This window comes from Nothoprocta perdicaria, unplaced genomic scaffold (assembly GCF_003342845.1).
Source record: "Nothoprocta perdicaria isolate Ctin4 unplaced genomic scaffold, notPer1 scaffold_177, whole genome shotgun sequence".
Classification (NCBI taxonomy): domain Eukaryota; kingdom Metazoa; phylum Chordata; class Aves; order Tinamiformes; family Tinamidae; genus Nothoprocta; species Nothoprocta perdicaria.
In genome coordinates, this window is record NW_020454949.1 from 309,694 (window position 1) to 333,952 (window position 24,259).

Genomic DNA, 24,259 nt, shown 5'->3' on the forward strand with positions numbered 1-24,259 from the left:
TACTTGAGCGAGCAAATTGGGTTGTAAGTCATCAGGTAGGATGAGAGGCAGCTCTTTAGTTCCTGTTTGAGTACTGTAATGGAGCAGGAATGATGCAGGTCTTCATGATCATGGAAAATGAATGATGGAGGTTCTCATGAGGAATATGGAACTTCTCCAAACTCTTCTTTGAGATAGGCTTCCCAGTCTTAGTCTCCTGCTCTTGGACATGGAGGTTACGTTCTTCCAGTGCCTTTTCCTGTTGAAGTACAGAAGTCCCACAGTTAAGAACTATTGGTACAATAATAATCAGTTAAAATAGTCTCTTGGGTCCTCCTTAAAACCTCATGAGCAAGCTGGTGTGCCCGGTTCATCGCTTCTAATCCTCCTATCTGCACACAACTGTCTGGCAGTCAGAAAGCAGGTGCTAATTTGCAATAACGAAAATATGCAGAAAGAACCCTTCTTTCTAAATGTTACCAGCAATGTGTGAAAAACTGGGCAAGATATCTGCAAGAAAATGATGGGCAGGAGTTAAGAACCAGCTGATATGCCCCGTCTCAAAGAAAAGGAGATGAGATGAGATGAGATGAGATGAGATGAGATGAGATGAGATGAGATGAGATGAGATGAGATGAGATGAGATGAGATGAGATGATCTCCAAAGGGACAGATGCAGATTTTCTTCTTGTGTGGAGAGAGGTGTTCCTGTGGACACAGCTTGTTAACCAGGAGGAGAGCAATGCCTTCTGCTGCCATTTGGTGAGTGAAATCCATAGCACTTCTATTTCATGATGTACCTCCTTTTAATCTGAGAAAGGAGGAATCGCTAGAAAGCCTGGTTTGGCTAGTAAGGAACAGAGTGCTTCAAGTTTTTATAGAGGGTTCAATATATGATTTTCCTTAAATATAAATATTTTGTAAAACTGAACTCAGTCAAGTACATCTATCAGCTGTAAGTAATCTGTGAGCATTTGGGTACTTTTTTCTTCTATTTTAGGAAAATGCTGAGTTCATATGTAACTGGGTAAGTAGGGAGACTTTTTTTTACCTGAATCTTACTTACTCTAGCTTGTTTTCCCAGGCAGTTCACAGTCAGTCCTAGTTCAYGTGTCTCGTGATGGCCTGCTTACACCCTTTGAAAGCGGTGCCACTCTCCATCGTCGCGGCTCCAATACCAAAACTGGCAATGCGAACAGTTTGTGAGCCATCCCCTTGGCTGGCACGTGACACACTTCATGTCCTGCTCCAGATGAGAAGAAGATGTGGGCTGGACTGTGACACCAATGTTACTCAATACCTTCTTGTGCTCTTTAGGAGGCAGTTATGATTGGAGGGGGGGGCAGCCTAACAGCAAGATTTATGGAAAGAGCTTAGTTCTTCTTATGTGTCTGGGACCTTGGTGACATGCTGATATTTGGATAATGGTACCAGCAAACTGAAATCATAAGAGTCATCTTTTGGACTGAGATCCTTCATGAAACGCAGCTGTGTGTACTGCAGCTTCTGTCACTCAGTGTCAGCATGTTGAAGGATCAACCACGACTATCTTCCTTAACAATTAGCCCCTGCAAGGGACAATATATCGATGTACTGCACATCAACTCATAACCATGGAAGGTGGGTCAAAGTTATAAAGTCAAGCCCTCAGACAACATCACATCTGCTCTGAGGAAAACCTTACCTAAATTTCTTTGCCAACTGAAGAGCAATCTTCACATAAGAGAGAAAGATCTTAAAGGAGAGAGATCTAGGTTGATCTTCATTCCCATGAATGATCCACCCCTACAGCTATGGTGAGTGAATATAGTCTTAGCAATACCCACTTGGTTCTTCTGCTCAGCCTTACCACCTCATTGACCTCAGGATTCACTGTTCAAGAGCAACTAGACTCCACTTGAGTAAGAGGTTTGTGCTTTGATGTCTAGGGGTCATTCTCCATGCTGGACTTGTATCAGCTTCCTGGCTGTGAGAGCAGGGCATTGAGGAGTGGAGATCATTCCCATCTTCTTGCAAGTCACTTGGTTGATACTTTCCCCCGGCTGGAGCTTGTTGTAATTAGGGAGGACATTCTGCTTGTTCTGGTTGCACTTCTACATTCATTTGCTTTCTCACTTATTTCTCCTCAGAGCCGTTTTGCCGAGGGAAGGAAATTGAGCTCTACACGGATAGCAGAGGCTGCCTTATTCAGAAAGGACAGTCACCCTTCTTGCCTAGTCCCTGCTGTGTGGGAGATGTGAGGCATATGACCTCAGCGGAAGAGGAAGACACGGAGCACAGGCTGAGACATTATAAATAGCCACCCCTTGGTGATGCTGCTGCACATTATCCAAGGACCATCAGCAAGTCACTCCCAGAGCCCGTCGGTGGGGTAGACGCTGCTCGCTCTGCAGAGCCAACTGCCTCCTGCATTGCTCCCTCTTCCTCCACCCAGGTAAGCCAGGAAAGAGGAAGGTCAGATTTTCTTGGGTTTGGTTAAATCCTTTTGTTTTTGACTAAGTTCCATCTCCATGTGAGGAGGAACTTCTTTACTGTGAGGGTGACAGAGCCCTGGATCAGGCTGACCAGGGAGGTTGCAGAGTCTCCTCTGGAGATATCCCAAACCTGCCTGGATGCAGCCTGTGCTACATGCTCTAGGTGTGCCTGCTTGAGCAGGAGGGTTGGACTAGATGATCTCTAGAGGTCCCTTCCAACCTTGAACATTCTGTGATTCTGTGATTCTGTCACTAGGTGTGGAGACATGCTGGTAGGAAAGGAGCCTTTTTCTTTTGAGTTCTCCTCGTTATTCCATCTCTGATGATCAAGACAGAAGAAACCACAGAATCACAGAACTTGCTCCTTGTTCAAGGGGAATGCTGAGGGGMAGCAAGTCAAGGAGAGCTTTCTGACAGAAAGGTGCCTACTGCCGTCCTCGAGGTCCTGTGGACATCCTGCTGTATAGATAGCCAGGGAGCCATGTGGTCTTGTTGCATTCTGATCCGTCACGGCTCCTCTGTGCCTGGAGGGGTTGGGTGGTTATTTCTGTGGTTATTTCAGTACTGCCAGTGTCCATGGAGCAAGGGAGGAGGATTCCCCAGGAAGAATGCATTATTAGAGAGGTTAAGAGTCCTGGCAGAGGACAGGAGAAGCTCTATGAGCCCTAGAGGAGCAAGAGTTATTCTGGAAGGACCTCCAAAATGGCAACCCCGAGACTGTGGCTGGAGTGAGAGGCTAAACCCCACTTGTTAAAAATGTGGCCTGACTGCCAAGTTGCCATCAGACCAAAGTATATCACCTGCAGTGAGCATTGCTGCTGTTCCCACAGAGGAGCAATGCTCAGAGGTCACCCAAGGCAGCAGTTACCATCCATACCAAACCTTTAAATAGAAGTATGTGGCAATACCACATACCATGGGGTCAGTACTGCAGTGTGCGGCCTGGATGCGTGGCCCAAAATGCTCTTCCCCATTACTGATCCTGCTCGAGCTGTTCATGAGTATTGCTGAGGTGGCTCCTACAGTGGAAAAACCATGAAGTTCCTGTTCCTCTAAATCCAGAGGAACTCTGAGATAAATTAGCCTACTTATGGAGTAATCTCAGATTCTTGGAGCTTGTGCAAAGCGCTGTGGAAGGGGAGAATGGCATAAAACCAGCAAATCCAAGGCAAAACCAAATGTCACCCATACAAGGTAGAAGAAATGTGAAATAATCCTCCATGCAACCTTGCTTTAAGTGTTATCTTCTGGCATATGAACTTGCTTTTTAGTTTAACCCTGTGCCTTTCACTTGGCATCTCCATGGAGTGGTAGGGAGCCAAGCGGATTCAAAGCAGTATCGAGGTGACAGTGCAGGTGGTTTAAAGTGGACCCAAAGTTGTGTAAGGACCCTTCTTGATGTATTAACTAATTTTGCAGAAGAATGAGAAGATATCAATCATGTGGAGCTCACTAAAGACCATCTAGGTGAACTGATAACTTATTATAGTTAATAATAATAGAATGGTAGAGGAATTGAACATCTTGCCCAGTGACCTTTTCTTTATTAACTTTAACTAATTTCAGCAGTCAAGAGATAGTCTGGTATGGGATCTTCATCTGCACAGTGCCTTTTCTGTCTTCCTCCTTTCCATCATAAACACTCAAATCACTAACCACATCTCAGTTTGGGTTCTTTGCTGCAGTAATTACTGGTGCTTTTTTCTGCTGTTTGTGTGGGTTCCAAGAGGGAGAGTTGGATGCTGGTGTCTACCTTTGTCTTGAAACAAGTCAGCCTTCTATCAAAATATTAGCATGTGCTTCTTGTCTAAGTGTGGGCTTCCACCATGAAATCCCCCAGCCTTAGGAACTCTGTTCAACAGAGGTTCATTGTAGCCACAGTGCCTTGCAGAGCATTGGTATCTCTTCATTAAGTAATTTAGATGGCATCTTCCTCACACTTAATTRATGCCCATGAGAGGTTGTGTCCCATATAGAACACATTGCAGTTTCAGTATGCGAAAAGGACATTCCCATTTGAAATGACTCCCAAATAAGGGCAGTGCTTGGACATCTATGCTGAGATTGGCCCCTGCTAGCTCAGCTTCCCTGGGGATGGTGTTAGATGGTAGTTTCCCTCTCCACTTGCTCTCTCCTCGGTCTTCCTAGAAGACCAAAGTCTTCCTTATTACCCCAAAGGCAAAAGACCCAAGAACCATGTGGAGCCAAGAGGAAATAAACAGTTCCTCTGTGTTGAAGCAGGTGTGAGTGAGAAAGGTGAGAAGCAGAAAGGAAATGCATTGAGTACATCTGCATTTTTGCAGTCTAGACTGCACCAATCCTGGTGCCTCCTGAGGCAATTCAGACCTTCGCGTATTTTAGATACACGAAGCTAAAAACTCCCAGCATTTGCAGAGGGGTAGACTTGGATCTAAAAGCCAAAGACCAACATGCTTTGAAATGGGTCCTGGATGGGGTGCCGGGCATGCAAGCAGAGGGGCATGTGGCTCCACAGGCTGACCGGCCTCGCAGCTGGAGGGTTGTGTGGCCGCCACACATGGATCATTCCCTTATTTTCCTCTCCCCACTGCCCCCACGCAGGGCAGCCATGTGTGTTGGGAAGTGCACTCGGATTTTGGGCCCCTGCCTCTTGACGTTGGGCGTGCTCTCCATCGCAGCCAACGTCCTTCTCCTCTTTCCCGGCTGGGCATGGAAGTATCTGGCAGACGGGCACATCACCAAGGAGGCCAAGGCAATGCCGGGCGTCTGGGGAGGAGGAATAATTGTAAGTACTGTGGTTTTCACATTCTCTGTGTGAGTGCATGTGTATTTGAGAGCTTTTACCCCAAGGGCTTGTAATTCAGTTACTCTTCTATGTGCCAAGACCTGGCTTCCTTTCCTAGCTCCCGTTTCCTTGCCTGGATAGGTAAAAAACAAACAAACAAACAAACAAACAAAAACTCTGGCTTCAGTTTCCTGACTTTCAAAAATAAGGAGATCTTGCCCAAAAAGCACTGGCTGGGGGTTATCCATCCTCCAGCAAAAAAGGGAAAATTTCTACCTTCGAATTTACAGTGGTTGTGTTGATGTACCTGTCTTTCTTGAATGCTCCTGTTTACTGGTTTGCAAGTTCCTTTTTCACTTGTTCCTTGCTTTACTGGAAGGAATCCCTTCAGTGGCTGCCGGAGACTGGTGCTCCCCATGACTGCTGTTGTGGATGTGGCCCTTTGAAAGGTGTTAGGAGCCCAAATTCCTCTCAACTTCCTCACACCTCCTCGCAGCTTCCCAGGTGTCTGGCTGCTTTCAGCACTACTGAGCTGCCAGGGGAATTAGGGACCCACCAGCCCTTTGTGGCTTCAGCCAAAACGCCTTGCATGGCCTCCTGCCCAAGCCTTGGTGATGGGCCTCACATTCAACATCTTCACAGAGAAACCTGGTTTTGTGCTCCCACTGTGATGAAAGTGAGGGTCCCTGTCTGAACGTGGGCCGTGCTGACACGTTATGAGGTGGCCTTTGCTTCATTTACTCCATTAAACCCTCAAAATCTTGTCCCCAAAGCAAGATACACSACAGCACTGAGCTGTTTCAGTTAGACGTGAAAGGAGAAGAGCAGCCCCTCAGCTCCTGTGCGTGAGGCTGGTGCAAGGCTGCAAGGCTCACACTTCAAAGCGGGGCAGGAAGGGCCGGAGCCGAGTTGTTCCATCTCCTTTAAGTCATTTCTTCCTTCTCCGCAGGTGCTGCTGGCAGCGACCCACATCACGGCAGTGGGGTGGCGATGTGCCTGCTGCTCCGACTGTGGCACCCGCCGCAATGTAAGGCGCTGCCGCCAAGCTCTCCCAGGTGCTTGGCGGAAGGGGAAGCCACACGTGGACATGGCTTGGGGAAATATARGGGACAGAAGCGCTCTGCCCGGGGACAGGAAGGCTGCTAGGATGTGTCCAGGGCAAATTACATAGCAACTCTGTGCCTCAGATGCCCACAGACTCTAAACTCTTAGCTAGAGTCTGCCAGAGCCACAGGGATGGGACAATCATGTCCACGTGCTCCTTGTGCCTTCTCCTGCCAAACTGTCCAGGTGTAGTGTTTACTTGTGCCCCTTTGGGTGTAGATTTGGCAGAAATGGCAGTTTTCCTTCCTTAATTCTTCATGCAAACTCCACAGATAGTGCATGGCCTTACCCTTTTCTCAACTGCGCTTCCAAAGCCTCCTGCCTACAGGGCGCGGAGCAGTATTCAGTCAAGTGTTTTGTTTTTCAGGGTTTCCATCCACCCAAAGTTCACCCACCAGGCACAGTTACCTTCTTGGGTAGACTCGGGGAACATCTTTGGATCCGGGCCCTGCCTGCATTACCGAGTGTTTCCCTCGCAGGTGTTCCTCTCCATCGTGCTGTCCATGCTGGCTCTTCTCGGCTCTGCTGCCTCCTTCATCATGTCCGGGGTGGGCCTGACCAACGGGCCCTTCTGCTTGTACAACACCTCAAGCAACGAGCTCGACTACGGCCCCCGYTGGGGTTACCCCTTCGTGGACCCCAACAGCCAGACTTTTGACTCCAGGTAATGCAGAGGGGATTTTGCTGTTGCAATAAAGGAGGCCCTGAGGTGGTGACCTCAGCATCTCCTCTTTATCCAGGGCAAATCCAATGATCCTGTTGTTTAGTAAAGCAGGGTTAYGGCAAGAGGGACCAGTGGGCTTTTATCACGGATTGCCACCTGGGAAGAATGCCTRTTTGAGGTGAAAGTCACCTCAAAGTTCTCTTTTCTCTCTTGTGCCCACAGTCTGCTAAAGCAGGTGGCTTTTTCCTCACAAAAGGACCAGTTTCTACCTGTTCATTCATTTTGTTTGGTTTCCATAGACAGAAATATTTCTCTAACTTAGATAATGTGAACTCTTCTTGGTGGTGACCAGTGACAGAATAAGGGGCAATGGGTACAAATTGAAACACAGGAAGTTTCATCTTCATATGAGGAAGAACTTCTTCACTATCAGGGTGACAGAGCACTGGCACAGGCTGCCCAGGGAGGYTGTGGAGTCTCCTTCTCTGGAGGTCTCCCAAATCCACCTGATGCCACCCTGTGCCCCGTGCTCTGGGTGTCCCTGCTGGAGCAGGGGGTTGGACTAGACGATCTCTAGAGGTCCCTTCCAACCTCAAACATTCTGGGATTCTATGAATCTTGTTTTGTTTCAGTCGCAGACATAGCATGAGGTCCTCGTCTTCTTGATCTTTGTAATGATGCTTTCCATCTCGTTGTTTTGCTGATGTTGTCTAGGACCAGTGAGTGGTATTAGCACAGTGGAGAGGCTGATGGAGAGAGAGGGGATGGGAGAAGTCCAAAGCAGGCCTGAGCCTGGCAGAAATGTAAGGGGAAGCTACCCTTTTAGTGGCATGATAACCTGAGCAACGCCTATAGGAACATCAGTGGGGAATGTCTTGACATCTTTGGTCACCTATTTAACAGAAACGGATGATGACCTTTTGGAAAAAGTAGTCCTTGTTAAACATGAAGTCCTTCAGGGAAGGACTGGAAGTTTGCAATTATACCTTCAAGACTCTGAAAAMATCCTTCCAAAATGGCCATGCAGATTAGATGAGATTCCTGACTTTTGCAGGGGGACTAGTTTCAGAAACCTTCAGAAACCTTCAGAACTCTTGCCAAAGAGAGTGAAATAAAGCTAAAGCTTATGTTTAAGACAACATTGCATGTGACCTTGTCCAACTGTCCTGTGCAGGATCTCGATACAAACTGAAAATTATTTGCATAACTGGAGTCTCTGGAGCACCTGCCTAGAGCCTGTGGGCATCGTAACCTGGAACGTCTGCTTCTTCTCCATGCTGTTGCTCATCAGTGCTTGTGAGATGGTGCTGACCTCTCTTCAGATCATCAATGGCTGCTTTGGGAGCTTGTGTGGCTTTTGTGATGGAAAATAGGTCATTTTATGTCCTATCATTTCCCATGTGCTGCTTTTTCCTGCTCTGAGGGGTCAGGATGGTGTGACGAAACTACCTCATTTGAAGTTGCAGCAGTARGTGAAGGACAGAAGGAGCAAGCAGATGAGTTTTGCTTGTGCAGCATGAGCCTGGACATGGACCTTCTGTCACTCCATGGCAGTTTGAGTTGCATCTTGGATTTAAACACAGCACTCGCACAGTAATCCATATCTCCCTGTTTGTTATAGCCTTGGCTGATGCTCTCACATACATTGCCCACTGCCTCATTACCCAGCATGAACAACTAATGCTGGAGGATTTCTTCTCCTCATATCTTCTCTGAGCTCCTGGACCAGTGGAAAGTGCTAGGGCAGGGACCCAAAAATGTGACAAGTGCCACAGTGCAGAGTTCCCTGTATGAAGAAACGTGGCTTTGTCTAAACTAGGGTGTGAACACATGGAGAGCTGAGGTCTCTGCGAGACTGACTGTGAACATCCAAGAGGAATTCAGGCATACAGAACCTCCATGGCTTGTACCACCTTGCTAACTCTGTAATGGACTTTGCCCTCTGCACCTTTTTCTCTAGAATATAAGGTTTTAAGGTCCTCAATCACTTATGACTCTTTGCTCACCAGTASTAATGCTCCCCACATCTCGCCTTTTGGCTTTTCCTTGAGGAGCAAGGAAAGCAAAAGGAGTCAGTGAGCTGGTGATACWGTTTCAATGGAGCACTTTGCGGGGAGTCTGAAACGGGGAACGTGTGGGTTCCCTTCCACAGCGCGGTGCATCAGTGGAACCCTGGTGCCGGTCTCTGTTGAAGGACTTTGAGCACAATTTGCACAGGAAGGGGKCAAGGTCTGCACCGCCTTCTTCTACATCAGCCTGGTGGGATCTCWGCTTTTGGAGACAAGTGTAAGGAGGACAGGCTCCTTGTCTAGAGAGGACAACTGCTGGAAAGGAACCAAAATATTGCAGCAGTGTGTGCGTGTGGTGGGGCTTGGTGTGCAGAGCGCTCTCAGTGCATCCTCGCTGCGTTTTGCCTCTTTTTCCTACTTGGAGCAAATGAATTCAGGTGCTGGCAGCAGACTGACCTTGGGAATCAGCCTCGTGGGCTCATGAGTCACGGAAAGAGAAGTGGCTCTGGAAGGGATGCGCAACTCCAAACTCGACTTTGAGTGGGGAGGAAATGACACAGCTTGGGAAGCAGCAATCTCTGTTATTCATCTTCCTACATTTTCCACTTGCACAACACGGGTAAAATCTGACAGTAACATGTGATACTACACTATTTATAGAGAAAATATATGGAAGCCTAACTTATTTTCATCAATAAACCTGCATTTAGGAAATCTGCCTTGGAATTTTCATCGTGCAGCAGCTCAGGTCAAGCCTGGGGTCCTCTTGAAAAACCCTCCCACTGACCCACCAGGGCACCCCAGAGCTGCACAGGGCATGGTGCAAGCTACGTGGCACGAGGACACAGAGGGGTACAGGATTTATGGATGGGCAGGGGTGCAGAGGGAACTGGAGAATAGGACAAGGCTCATCATGGATGTGTAGGGAAAGGGCCAAGGGCTCAATGTGGAGAGGAATGAGGACATTGGAGATCAGCGTGCTGCATGGCTAAACCCTGTGCCTGCTTCTGTTCTCTCCCTAAATTCTGTCTCTCTCTTTTCTGTGCATGTGGGAGCTGGTAGCAAGTGTTAGGCTGGACTGGCCAGCAGAGAGGCTGGGAGGACTGGGAAGTGGGTCTGGGAGAGACCAACGGTCCTGGAGAGATGGATGGTCTGGAAGCCGGTGATTGGTGAGATCGAGGGTCTGAAATTTTTGAGGACAAAGGTCTGGGATCCAGGTGAGATGAGATACCACAGACCTATGAACGGACTTGTCTGGCTTGAGGAGTTTGGTGTCTCTTCTCCTGGTCCACAGGAGAAGAGGGAGCCAAGTGTTCCCAACTGCAGCAGGAGGCACAATCCTGTCCGTACTCCCACTTTGCTTCCCAAGGCCAGGAATGCTCTGGCCTCCATCCCCACCCGAACCTTAACATTTTTCTTCCAGCTTCTTCTTCATAACTCAGGGGGTCTCCTTATCTCTTCCTGAGTTTGTGGTCTGGATAAGAGCTGTGGGTGGGATTGGGAGGTACCTGTGAAAAGACATCCCCAATCCACCTGTGCAGACAGAAATATTTTTTCCCCCTAGAAATGAAGAAGAAAGCAACAATGACGGAACTAGTCTAGAATAGCTGTCATCCAGATGAACCATGAGGAAAAAAAAAAAAACCAAATAAAAATGAGTCAGTTTGAAGGATTAAAAAAAAAAATCCAGCATAAATATTTATTTTTCTAGGCGAGCCCAAAGTGGTGGAGGTGGGAACAGAGCAGCTGTCAAGCCAGGTGTGATACAGCCCGAAATGGCACTGTAGTTTTGGGTAGCAGTTTATAACCTGAGGTTATGAATGGTTCCTTTGTTACAAGGGACAAGTTAACGCAGTTGTCTTGCTGCTGGCTTTGCAAAGCCTTGTACTCAGAGCGTACAACTCGAGGCTTGGTGTTCCTGGGGCCACAAACCAGGTCTATCTCCACTACTTTCTTTCTCCTAAAAAAAAAATGCTGTCCCTGAATTTAAAGACATTGCACGAGACTGCAAATTGCCTTGGGGAAAAAAGAGATGAATCTTGTTTTATTGACATACCACGCCTGCTTCCAGGGCCGAGGCTTCTCTTCTTGCACACACTTGAGGCAACAGTGCTTTGTTTTGCTGTTGCACCAGCACCACAAAGTGCTACCTCTCCACTTGTGGAACCCAAGGCTAGGTTTGAAGCAGTGGTCCCCAACTATGTGCTTCAAAAGAAGCCTATGAGTTCAAAAGAAGAGTTTTCTCTTTGAGGAACAGACCCATAGCACCGCAGGATGAACAGTTGTGTTAKCAGGTGAGACTTCAGATCATTCTTGGTCTACGCAGAGCAAACCTAATGCTCCAGCAGCTCAGACCATCCATGGAGCTGCCCTTTTCCCTCTCTGCTTGTGTCTAGCTGCTGCCTCTCTCTTTTTGCCCAAGTAGGGCAGGACCCTGCCCAAGCCACAGACAAATCACTAAGCCATTGAGCAGCCTTTGGGATAGAGATAAATCAATAGGACACGGAAATCTATAGGGTACAGCATGAAAACAAACAAACACAAACGTGACAACCAACAATAAAAGTTAAAGATAGTGCTGTAATGGATGGCTGGATCTCACAGACAGTGAATGAAAGGAGAGAGACATGAGCAACATCTAAGCTGCATGGATGGAGGGAAGCATTGGGCACAGCCTTTGAGGTAGCACTATCTTGCAAGGCCATCAGCAGCATGGGAACAGTGTCTGTAAGACCAAGTAAGGATGAGATCTCAGTAATGGTTTCACAAATAGCAACTTTGGATATGGACTTAAAATGGTAATCAATAGGGAAAAAGTCGTTAGAGACATGCTGCTCATCTGGTGGAAGGCTGGATGGGAAAAAGGGAGGTACAAGACCCAGGATGGCCATGACATGGGAAGAGCTGCCACCGGTCTTCTTTAGGTGGGGAAAATGGTCATAGGGCCTRCACTGTACCGGTGTGCGTGTGTTCCCCAGGGACACAGCTTTGTGGCACCAAAGGCTCCAAGCCCAACATACCACTTTTAATTAAAAAATAAATAATCAGATAAAACCCTGTTTTGGGATAGTAATGCCTGCACAATGAACAGTTTCATGGTGCTTGTCCTGCTCGCACCAGTTGAGGGTCCAGCCCTTGGCACCRTCAGACCAAGTTGAAGGAGGAGCCTTGGCAGTCACACTGTGGCAGTCATGCTGTTCCACCCCCGCAGCTTCCCTCAGCCTGTCTGGTTTTGGAGATGGGATTTGGGGGCAGGAGGTGGCTCTAGGAGACAAGGCAGCTTCTTTCCTTCGTCTTGCTGTGACTCAGTGGGACATCCTTCTGCTCCAAAGCTGCGGACATCAAGGGGATGTTCTGGAGCACGTCGTGCAGTGTGAACATGCTGAAGGAGATCTGCTCATAGGGAGACCGTGTTCCATTCTCATACAGGCAGGCAAAGGCAATGGCTGGTGTGCCAGAAGCTGAGTACTCTGAGTAGGGCAGCTCGATGTAGGCCAGATCTGAATAAGCACTTGGGCCTTCATATATGATCCATGGTTCGGTCCAGCTCTCAGCATCCCTGGGGAATGTGCTAAGGTGAATCCCCATGTTGACCCGTGACATGGAGCTAGTGGGGTGGGAATAGAGCACCCATGTTGGTGTTTGAAAGAAGGCAGRGCGTTTGGAGGTAGTTTGGGGGCCATGCTGTCCTGCAATATGGCCTGAGAAGGTGACATCATTGATATCACCGTGATGCTCTCCAGAAGGACAGACCTCTTTGGACCCATCTGTTACTTGGCTGCTCGAAGCAGTGTTGTGTGTGTTTCCACCAGCTGCATCAGAAGCAGGAGGGTTAGGAAATCTGGAGAACTTCCTAGAGAGCAGCAAGTGACCTAGGCCTCGGAGGGATACTGATGGGGTCTGGGAAGCAGTGGGGACATATACAAAAGGTGCAGGGAAGCCAACAATGCTGCCGTGACAGCCGTGCGGGGGTTCCACCAGCCGCTGCACCAGCTGCCCGACGTGGAAGACGGCCCCATCATCGGTGCTCAGCGCCTGAACTCGGAAACCCAAGGGGCTCCGGGCATTGCAGTAAAGGACATTGGAGCCATCCTCCTCGTCCACAGAGACCAGCTGGCACTCTCCRGTCTGCAGGTTGGGAATGAACTCCCCAAAGCGCCAGCTCCGGCCGTGGTCGTCACTGTAGAAGGTGAAGGAGTGCGGGGTGGTTTTGCAGAGCTTCCCGAAGCACTCCTTGCAGTCAATGTGGTAGCTGTAGGCAGGTATCAGCAGCCTGCCAGAGCGGAGCTGGATCCCATGCCCGGGGCCCAGGGCAAATGTGGCCCAGTCTGGGTAGGAAAGAAGGGATGAGCATTAGGAGCAGCCTGGGACTCAGGGTGAAGGGAGGAAAAAAGAAATACAGGTTTKCTCCCCATCTCCTCTCCCGTCTACTCAGGACCTTCTTCCCTTTCTCCTCGACCCTGTCATTGGTTTCCCTGCCCTGGGACATGTARCGAGAGCCTGACTCCCGCTGGGGCAAAGGTTGTCCCTGGAAGCCCTAAGATAACGCACATCTTCTGGGCTTTTTTTGCCCTTCTTCTCCCCCTTCTCACAGGGTTGCTACCTTTGATGGCTCTGCCGATGACCTCCTGTGTCAGGTCGGTGACCTTACTCCAGCTCAGGCCTTGGTCAGTGCTGGTGATGTAGCAGAGACGGGTGACGTTCTGGCCGGTGATGATCTGGTAGGCTTCTGGTGTCTTCCCCAGTACCGTGATGAAAAAGAGGAAGAGGGTACCTGTGAACTCGTCGTAGATGGGGCAGGGGTTCATGGATCGGTGGTGCTTCAGAGCGGCAGTCTCCAGCACTCTCATGTCTTCCCACTGCACAAGTAGAAAGAGGAGCAGGAGGGACAGCCGGGGTGAGGGCCTTGGCCTGCTGCCTTGCCTCTCCTGCATTGTGCCATGCATCTCTGTATCCCAGGACATCCCAGCAATGGGCTTCAAACAGCTCCTGGCATTCAGTCCTGCCATACATCGATAGCAAAGAGGCAACAACACTCTCAGAGGAGACTTTTATGTGATCCCAGTGTGTCCCTGTCCCCCCGACCCAACAATGCGCCCGGAGAGCTTCCYGTGCTGCCTGGGATGTTTGTCTAGGTGATGCCCCCTTCCCTTGCATTTGCCGCTGGTGTTCCTTGTCTCTCACTCACCTCCACGTAGTTCCTGTAGATGGTCCCCCGACGCAGCACCAGGAGATTGGCGTGGGCRTCATCGGCGCTCAGTCGCTCCTCAGCAAAGGCCAACAGCTTGGCCATGCAGGGCAGGTAAAGCAGGGCTGGCACGCGGTATGTCACGCCGTTTGACTCCTTCTCAAAGAGCACTGTCCGGGCTGGGAAATGCCGGGAGCCCATGGTGGCTGCAGCARGAGGAAGGAATGTGCCCAAAGCCACCTAAGGAAGTGTTTGTAAAGGAGGAAGGGTCAGGGCAAGCAGGAGCACCAAATCCAGGGAATGATTCTGCCTTTCCTAGAGCCGAGGGGTTGRTCGAGACCTGCTTTTTGCGTGATCACATTGGCTTTTGGAGAAGATGGCAAGAAGAACTTGGTTTTGAGGGAACTCCTGGTAAGGAGGTGCTACATGGGCTGCTACATGCACATGCTGAATATTTTCCAGAATAGCTGTTTCTGATGTGACAGCCTGGCAGTTAGGCTTGGTCAATTGGCTATTCCTACCTTGCTTTAAGAATTTTTACCTTGCTTTAAGAAAGCTTTCATGTTATTTTCGCCAAAGAGGAAATACCCCTTTCTCCTTTATGCAGTGATCTTTATGTCCCAGGAGCCCACACATTAGCTGTGGCGAACTCAGGGCACAGAGCAATCATGAGCAAGGAAAAGCCCAATCGAATTTATCATCATACACAACGAATTCCACTCAAAACCAAATAAAAGTCTGGAAAACAGGTAACCAGCTAGCCTAACAAAAGGTTGTCGCTTTAGTACATAGGACAAATAACTAAACAGCTGACTCGGTACTGAGAGCATCTAGTCTTCACCAGTGGTCAATCATCCCCACTCAGAGATACTCGATGACTCAGGGGTAACACGGATGGAGCAGAACTGGGCAGATGCTGTTCTTGGCTACCAGTGAGAGTAAACCAGGAGTGGGGTCTGATTCCCAAATAAAATGAATGTGATCTTCAAGCTGGCATTTGAAAGGGTCTTCCAGTAAGTTCAGGCTGGTCAGCAAAAAGTGAGATGTGACCTGCAGTTCCTCACTCCCAGTAGCCACTGGTTTGTAGCGAGGGCAAATTGCTGGTCRGCTCCAAGTGGCCAAGACAGAGACCAGCCCAGGATGGTTGCACAGATCTTCAGGGCACACTTTGATCCTGGATTCCCTTCACTGCAGCTCTGTACCTGAGCCCAACTCTGGAGAGGGTTGCAGGACAATATGTGGGTCATCCCTCCCCGCTACCACAACATGGGTTAGTGGTCTACTTAACTCTGCTAAGTGGATAGTCCACCTCCAAGGAACATCTGTATTCATTCTGCTTTTTTATATACTTGTCCAAGACAGAATGCCTGATGGCAATAATAGACTCAGGAGATGATATTTTAAGCATCTAAATAAGAAAAGCTGTTTTGCAGAGATGACTCTGGAGACACTGGAAAATAACGCTGTCCTCAGCCTGCACATATGGARGTCTGGACTAGGGAGGGCTTCCCAACACCAGCATGTAGAGAGCTACACTCATGCCTTGTTTCTCCYTCCTGTCAACCTAGAAGTGCTCCTGAGATGCAGAGGACACTGCAGAGCACCATCCTTGGGGAAGGGAAGACACTTGCTCCCTAGACAGGCTCTGTGACAGCAGAGCAGTATTTGTGTCCCTGCGACACCCAGGTCTTGCATCAGGGTATAAGCACTCAGTACATGCATTTCCTTCAGGCACACYAGCAATCCCAAGGGGATCAGGGCCAAGGAGGCCTTGGGTTACCGTCGGCTGTGCATCTAGGCAATTTAAACCTGCTGAGGGCAGGTTCCAATTCCACGTTCCTGTGTGTGGTGATGTAGATACATCTTGCATACYTTGCCCTCCTCCTCTATATAAACCAATGGGTTTTATGAATGACCTTAATGTGCAGTGAGGAAGGGCTGGGAATGAACGAAGCCATCTAGTAGCAAGGCCAGCCTAGCCCAGGCACAGAGAGACACGATGTGGGGATCTCCTTGGGTCGGCACTCACTGGGCAAASCTGTTTTCTCTTGCTCCTTTCTGCTGCTCTCCTTCCTCCCGCTCATTTCCACAGGGTATGAATGTGTGTTAGAAGACCAGAGGTGGAAAGCAGCTGGGAGCAGCAGGTATCYGTTCTTTCTACTCTTGCACAGCATGGCTTCTGGGATACCCCACAGCTCACTAGTGGTGTCCTCTACAGAGAAAAAGATGGGCTGGAGTGGGACTTAGCCTGGCGTATTTATCAGGAGCTAAAGGTGTCAGGGAAAATGTAGAGGCACTCACCCGGTCCGCCTTGCTCTGAGGTGTCCCCCGCTGTCCGCGGCTGGGGCTGGCGAAGGCCGGAGCGCCCCGCACGGCCCTGGGCGCCGCGGCGGTGGCTGGTGCTGCCCGGCTCTGCAGAGCGCTCCCCTCCGCATCGCCACCCTCCTCGCGCCCGCCCCGCCACCGCAGGCTCCCCCCGCTCCCGGTCACGGGGCGCTCGCTCGGCCGCCACGGATGGGCAGCGACGGGGAAAAAAGCCCGAGTCAGCAGCGGCAGCGGGGACAGGGGCAACAAAGGCACCATTATCAGGGAGGGCTGGCGCTGGGGCCTCCCCTTCGCACATTCGCCTTGCTCAGGGCTGCCAGGAGGGCACTCAAGGACCAGCACTCACGGCAGCTCTGCTCCTCCTTCCAGGGCTCAACCCTCGCTTCCCACAAGGCACCAGAGGAGAGGAACATTTTGCTTTTCTTTTTGTCTCTCTCCCCCCATTTCCTGCTGCGGCAATCCCGACCCATGCATTTGGGAAACATGTCCTTCACGTAGGACGGTGCTGGAAACCTGGGTAACAGATGGATACGGATCAATGGGACCAGGGGGAACAAAAGAAAGGAGATATGAAGATGGTTTTGGCTTACATTACACAAAGGGATGTTCGTGACAAGCCACCAGCATTCAGACACCGACGGGAAGAGACCCAGTGCAAACACTGGGTGGAAAGTCATGCCTTGGGTAGGTGGGTTGGGGGCAGCTAACTTGAAATACCTTGAGGCAAGATAACATTTGGGGCTAGCAAGACCCACTGTGGGTTTTAAAGCTCACCAAAAAGCACTAGTGGATAATTCCACACCTGCTCTGCTCCATGTTGCTGCAAGAGACCTTCTTTGCTTGTCGATGCAAACGTGAACACAGGGAGACACAACTCGTCAGTCCCTGAGGACACACTCAGCTTTAACGGCAGAGACCAACCTCTCCTGAGGGCCCTCCACCCACTCACCCTCTGCCCGTGGCCCCAGAGCCCCATTGAAGCTCAGACCTGGCCTGAGTTTTGCTGGAGATGCCTGTCTCCAACCTGGTGACATCCCATCCCATCCCATCCCATCCCATCCCTGCATCTACCGCAGCCCTCAGCCCTGACTCTCCCCTGATGCTTGTGGGGATCTCATGTGTCGGAGCCCATCACTCTCCCACCCCTGCTCAGGTGCTGCCTATCCTGGTGTTTCTCAAAGCAAAAACCTGGCAGCCTTGGGCACATGAGCAGATCATGGGAATGACAGGCTGCAGAACAGGATAGCAAAGGCTCTCAGGATTTTGGAATTTAAAGCACCTATAGATTGCACCTATGCATCACTTCGGGTATGGAAGCACAGGAAGTGTTACAAGGGACTGCAGATCAGCAGCTTCTTATTAGTCCTAGCTAGTTAAAAATTTATCCTAAGCCTGTTAAATTTTAACTACAGCTGCTGGGATGGAAACCTAATATGTTTTCAATAAGCTCTCCAGGGTTATTATTTTACCTCAGGCAGCCTTGCTGCTATGCAGATCAGAGCATGGTTGGAAAGCAGGTAAGTGTTGCACTGAGTGAGGCCAATTCCGGCCTCAGCTGGGACTGGAAAATGGGCTCTCATGCTCCCAGCAAGCACGTGCGCAGCCACCAGTGCTCCCTCGCCCTTACCTGACCTTGCTATTGCTCTCCGTAGGAAGGCCTGACTTTGGTAGCAACATCAGCTGGTCTGTTTGGTCCCAAAGGGGCTAYGTGCATGGCCATGATGTCCTGGTTACACCGGTATCAGTGAGGGTCCTGCCTGACCCTCTTATTGATTCAAATGGAGTCAAGTAAACCTCCAGCCGTGTTTCTGATTCCCCTAAATGTGCTCATCCTTCTACTCCCTGCAAGCAGTAGGAGGTGCGTTTTAGGTTGTCTAACAATACTCTTAAGTTTCTACTGCATGACTCTCGTTTTCTAAACTGACCTGCTGAAAGGGTGTTTTGCCCCAGAGGTGGCTGTATTTCAGCCACAAAAGAAGCCAAATTTGACACAGATGAAAATAGAKGTATGTGGTTTGCTAATCACACAATTCACCCTGTCTCATGCTCTGAATCACTTTATTCTTAAACCATTTTCACCATCCACCAGCTTTGAGGTACCCAGAACTTGAAAGAAGCGGTTATTAGTTGTTCTTTATGATTGTAATAAAAATTGCTGTTCGCTTTTTATCCTGTCAATCAAAATCAAAGGGCGAGAGAGGGAGAGAGGGCAGGACAACTTTTGTCTTTCCAACAAAATGATTCCAGGCTTTGGAAGCTGAGACTCGACATGCTAAAGGCATATACAGCAGGGAGCAATAAAACGTGGCAACAACCATCAATACTGGCAGCACTGGATGGCTGGTAGGAGGGGAGAATCCAAGGGATGTTGATTTTATAAGGATTAAACTGAGAAAACTTGCCTGTATCACCTTYGACTTCACACAAGGAGAAGGCACATGGGAATACAGTGTGACTGGGTGGATGATTTTCTGTCTTGACACAAGACCAAGGCAGTGATGAAGGAACAGCAACGTCCAGAGGATGGGTGGGTCTGGATGAAAACAGCATTACTTTGCTCCATGCTGCTCTACCCATCTAGCATTGGCAGTKGGAAGTAGGGGAAAAGGCACACGTGATGGCTGGTGGACTCTCACCTCCTCAGAGCAGGGAGAAACAACAAGACAGGCGTTTCTGAGCAGAGCACGGAGCCACGCCAAACAACACGAAGGTCCCCACCTAATAACACACGTAAGAAAAAATAAATAACAGGRAAGTCTCTCATCGTCCTCAGAAATGGGCTCCAAAGTGCTCCCAGGGCAGACTGCTGCTTTGGACAAATCCTCTTGGCGAGCTGCAAAGGAGTGACCTGCTATGCASGCACATCCCTGAGTCTATCCAGGCTCTGAGTCTATTCAGAGGCTGCTCAAAGCAAGGCGAGTTGGTCCACGTTGTCGTGTGTTGCCCAGCATGGTCACAACAAGGCCAGTAGTATCCAGCTGGAAAGYGGAATACCTGGTGTCGTATCGATTACTGGTTAGACACTGCGGCTGAAGCACAAAGCTCTCCTGAAACACAGGTGGTGGACTGGGATCGTAATGTCTCTCTTAAGTGATCTGCCCTTCCAGGCTGTGTTGCCTCTTTATTTTCCTGGGCTCTTGTTTCCTCCCCTTCTCCCTCACTTTTGTTTTGTAAAAAAAAAAMAMAAAAAAMAAAAAACAAAGATAAAAAAAAWAAAAAGGACTTGCTCTAGTGAGCTGTAACTAGCTTGGAGGTAATTAATACTGTTAACTGGGGTCAAATGCAAAGCACAGTGATTAATTATTAAGAGGCAGGAAACTGTAACCTGTTTTAAAGTGGTCAGGAGGACTGCTCCTCTGCTTGTGACAGCAATTTCACACCCGGGGAAGTGAAGGAGGAATCAAGAGGTATCACTGTCCATTTTCCCTGTTCTTCTGTGGGTGTTTTGTTTTGTTTTTCCTAATCACCTGCTACTCTCACAGACACAGTAGTGCTTTGGAAGGGGGTTCGCCTAACATAATACGACAACTCCTGTGCTTCTGTCTCCTTAGCAAGTGGTATAGKTGCTTCTTGAGTGGGCACAAGGAATGGCAAATGCAACAACCCCTGAGAGCCTTTGTCTTAGGGGAAATGAGCAGACCTGGCTTCCTCAGCGTTGGAAAATTGGATAAAATTTTGTGGTARTAAGCATGAGGAGACAGACCTCTCCGGGGGTGCACATTCAATACTAAAGAAGTGGATGTGGTCTACCTTGACTTCAGCAAGGCTTTCAACACTGCCTCCCATAACCTCCTCTTGGGAAAGCTCAGGAATTGTGGATTAGATGAGTGGACAGTGCAGTGGGTTGAGGACTGGCTGGATGGCAGAGCTCAGAGGGTGGTGATAAATGGTGCCAGGTCTAGTTGGAGGCCTGTGGCCAGTGGTGTCCCGAGGGGCCAGTACTGGCCCTGGTGCTATTCATCCTGTTCATCAATGACCTGGACGAGGGCACRGARKGCACCCTGAGCAAGTTCGCGGACGRCACCAAGCCGGGTGGAGTGGCYGACACTCCGGAGGGTTGCACTGCCATCCAGAGGGACCTGGACAGGCTGGTGAGTTGGGCAGAGAGCAACCTCATGAGGTTCAATAAGGACAAGTGCAGGGTCCTGCACCTGGGGAGGAATAACCCCAGGCACCAGGACAGATTAGGGCTCAACCTGCTGGAAAGCAGCTCCACGGAGAGGGACCTGGGAGTCGTGGTTGACACCAAGTTAACCGTGAGTGAGCAGTGTGCCCTCGTGGCCAAGAAGGCCAATGGGATCCTGGCCTGCATCAGGAGGAGTGTTGCCAGCAGGTCAAGGGAGGTGATTCTGCCCCTCTGCTCAGCTCTGGTGAGGCCGCACCTGGAGTACTGTGTTCAGTTCTGGGCACCCCAGTATAGGAGGGACATGGAGCTTCTGGAGAGGATCCAGAGAAGGGCAACCAGGATGATTAAGGGAATGGAACATCTCTCGTATGAGGAGAGGCTGAGTGAGCTGGGCCTGTTTTCTCTGGAGAAGAGAAGGTTGAGAGGGGATATGATTAACATGTATAAGTTCATGAAGGGAGAATGTAGGGAGGAAGGGGCCAAGCTCTTTTGATTGGTGGCCAGTGATAGGACAAGGAGTAATGGGTATAAGTTGAAACACAGGAGGTTCCATCTCCAGGTGAGGAGGAACTTCTTCACTGTGAGGGTGATAGAGCCCTGGAAGAGGCTGTGCAGAGAGGTTGTGGAGTCTCCTGCTCTGGAGATCTTCAAAACTCTCTCGAGCAGGGTTGGACTAGATGATCTCTAGAGGTCCCTTCCAACCTCAACCATTCTGAGATTCTGTGATTCTGTAAAGTAGCAATGACCTTGTGCTTCTACCTTGCAAGATATTCTAGCACAAGGTTAGACATGTGCTGGCTTTTCAGTGCTTTGCCTTAAATAAATGGCACTGCTGTGAAAACCATCTCATCATTTCCTTGCTTCTACACTCCAAGAAGAGATCACATCTGTAGGTGATGACCTAGATGGTGCCGGAGGCACCAGTAAGGARCTGCAAAAGGATTTATCCTTTTAAATCTTTGCCATTGAGGAGAGTAGATGGGCACGTTCACAGTTTAGGGTGATTGTTGCTGAAGGACACACTCCTTAGCATGTTGAGAAAGGGTATGGGTTTCAGACATCAATAACCCCAAACCAGAACAGTGATTACCAAATTAGGGTCATATAACACTATCTTAAATCCAAAACTTTGCACAAAGATTCACAGATTGAACTCACAAAGACCAAATCATCCCCTCTGAGTCCTGCTTGCCACACTTAGTGCTACTGTGCTACTATACCACTGCAGGAGGGAAGTTCCCATCTCCTTGGTTTCCTTTGGCTAAGGAAGACTAAAACAATCTCATGTGTCCTGCTGGGYGGCCATGTGCTAAACAAACATTGCAAATGCAAACAACTGCAAGCTGGTGGAAAACTGAAAGGTGCCTTAGCTATGGCTTGGTGATGTTTTGTTTTCTTGGAAACTATTCCAAAACAAGGGAAAGCCTAGCTGCTTCCTCTTTTTATGTGGATGCTGAAGAGCATAAAGATAGGACATATATTGAAGCTCTGGCATAACTATTTTCTGGCAGGTTCTCAGAGACTTGTTGTCTAAGTCTTGATTGAGGTTATAACTCAGGATACTTGCAGCCCCCGACTGGAAAGGCATGAGAGCTTTATCCTTAATACGAGTCTTCTCTACTGGCCTCCAATCTGAGAGACAGGTCTCCATGAGTTCCTTCTGTCTTGCTCGCAAGTGATTTACCTCCTTTTCCAGCTCCTCTAGTCCCACGATCTCCTGAATTCTCTTCCAGAAGGTCTGGTTGAAGTGCAGGTAGAGTTTCCAGTCAAGTGAGCACCATACTTTAACCCTCTCCTTGCTCTCAGGAGTCAATGTCTGGACAGTGTCCTCTTTTCTGGAATTGAGCTTAAAGTAAACCACATCATCTAGGTCCCAGCATAATGCGTGCTTCAAGAGGATCATGGACTCATCAAAGTAGTCTGCTATCAAGACCAGGTGGAAGTTCTGTTCAATCTCTTCCAAGACTGCCTGGATGTAGCTTTCATCATCTTTTGCATTGTTGTCATAGCCAAAATCAAACCACATGTTATTCCTGGCATAAATGTTTTGTTTGTAATTAACCTTATGGTAATAGCTCATTGGCGATGCCAAATACTCATTCACATCCTTGGATGTTCTGAAGGCAGGAGCAGCATCCTTGTAATAGACGTAGGAAGATTCCAGCTGAGAAACTGGGTTCCTCACAATGGAAAAGTAGAAGGTGTTCTCTGCCATCACTTTTTGCACCTGTTTATAGGGAGGGAAGAGTTTTTAGTCTGGGATGCTGCTTATTCAACAAGGTTTCTCAACAGGAGGACTCAGGGGCCACAGGTCTTACCTCTAAACGGTTAAACCGTAGGTGGTTGCACATGATATTGTAGTTTTGTCCTATGGTTTGAAATTCCTCTACAAAGCTAGTTGTGAAGGTCTCTGGATAGCCCAGGTGGACGAGTTGTTTAGCTGGCAGGGCTATGGTGAGGTTATGCTTCTCTGTGAACCGGAACAGCATGTTCAAGATAGTGCTGCTTGCAGTCTTGTGTGTCTTGAGGAACATGACATTAGTCCTGGCACGACAGGGCAGATGAGGGGTAACCAGCTCAGGAGAGCTCCTCCAGAATCTGCATGAACATAACACACAGGGAAAACCATCTCTGCAGTCCTATAACCCATCTCTTACATCTTGCAATGCTGTTTTTATCCCAGCTCAGTTAACCAAAGCACTTTTTTTCTTCTTCTTCACTACAGTAAGGTTTCAGGAGTCAAACCCAAGTGGGCTTTTCTTCTAATATTACACTTGAAGTTGGTGCAAATCATCAAACCAAAAAAAAAAACCCTTCCCTTAGCTTCAAACATCAATCTTCTGCATCTACTGGTCCTCACTTACCAGGAAGAGGAGGAATGGCTCAAAGGTGGCAACTTGATCACTTTTTTCCATTCATGCAGGACAGATTTTGCTCAACAGAGCTGCACTTTGGCTAACTCCTACTTGTATGGATCTATGACCTAATACTGTACCACTGCCCCTTTAATGCTAGCCTAAACCTCACAAGAGAGAAATGAAGTCTCACAGGTGAGATTCTTGTTTCCCTGCACACATAGAGTAATGTAACGAGGTGCACTTGCTGCTGAACTTACGGCAGAACGTTTTTGTTCGTGTGGAAGAATCCAGATAAGAAGACAAATCCCAGCCAAAGTTTGAGAAAAAGGAGRTATTTGATATGCCTGGAAAGAAAGTAGAGTTTCAGCAAATCTTATCTCATAGAAGACAACACTTAYCCCAGACCAGACACATCCAATTTTTTATCCTCTGGATTTTATAAATGGGATCATTATTTCTTCTTGAAATCAGCCAGCTTTGGCTCCCTTAGCTGTACAAGTAATTCTGATCCTAAAAAACACTATATTTTAATTTTGGCCTTCTGCATCACACAAGCTACACCAAATACAGCCTGCTAAACATTTCAGATAGCCTCTCGCTCGGCTCCTCTGCCTTTAGTTCTGCTTTGCCTTTTGTCTTCTGAGGCTTTAGAGTTTAAACATTTCATGTTTGCAAGCTTTTCTCAGCAGCCATCAAGAGCTAGAAAATTATCTCTTAACAGGTGTTATAGGGATTTCATTTAAAAAAAAACAGAGAAAGGGAGAGGAG

The 24,259-nt window shown here is 48.7% G+C and overlaps 3 protein-coding genes across 3 annotated transcripts in view; 1 reads left to right on the plus strand and 2 right to left on the minus strand.

Annotated features, from left to right (window-relative positions):
- The first annotated feature begins 5,037 nt into the window (after positions 1–5,037).
- TM4SF19 (transmembrane 4 L six family member 19) lies at positions 5,038–8,358 on the plus strand. Its single transcript, XM_026036432.1, has 4 exons — positions 5,038–5,217; positions 6,167–6,244; positions 6,801–6,976; positions 8,172–8,358. Exons 1-4 carry the CDS (start codon positions 5,041–5,043, stop codon positions 8,356–8,358), a joined length of 618 nt encoding a protein of 205 aa, XP_025892217.1. The 5' UTR covers positions 5,038–5,040.
- A 3,900-nt stretch (positions 8,359–12,258) lies between these two features.
- On the minus strand, positions 12,259–14,383 carry NEU4 (neuraminidase 4). The gene is given in 5 exon segments (XM_026036366.1): positions 12,259–12,633; positions 12,636–12,695; positions 12,913–13,322; positions 13,598–13,853; positions 14,183–14,383. Coding segments are annotated over 5 exon segments (1,302 nt in total).
- A 7,616-nt stretch (positions 14,384–21,999) lies between these two features.
- GAL3ST2 (galactose-3-O-sulfotransferase 2) overlaps positions 22,000–24,259 on the minus strand; it is a 4,551-nt gene continuing 2,291 nt past the window's right edge. Inside the window, exons 2-4 of the mRNA XM_026036367.1 lie at positions 23,752–23,835; positions 22,952–23,231; positions 22,000–22,860 (exon numbers count right to left, since the gene is read on the minus strand). Coding sequence (XP_025892152.1) covers positions 22,000–22,860; positions 22,952–23,231; positions 23,752–23,835 — 1,225 coding nt within the window. The remainder of the gene's footprint in view (positions 22,861–22,951; positions 23,232–23,751; positions 23,836–24,259) is intronic.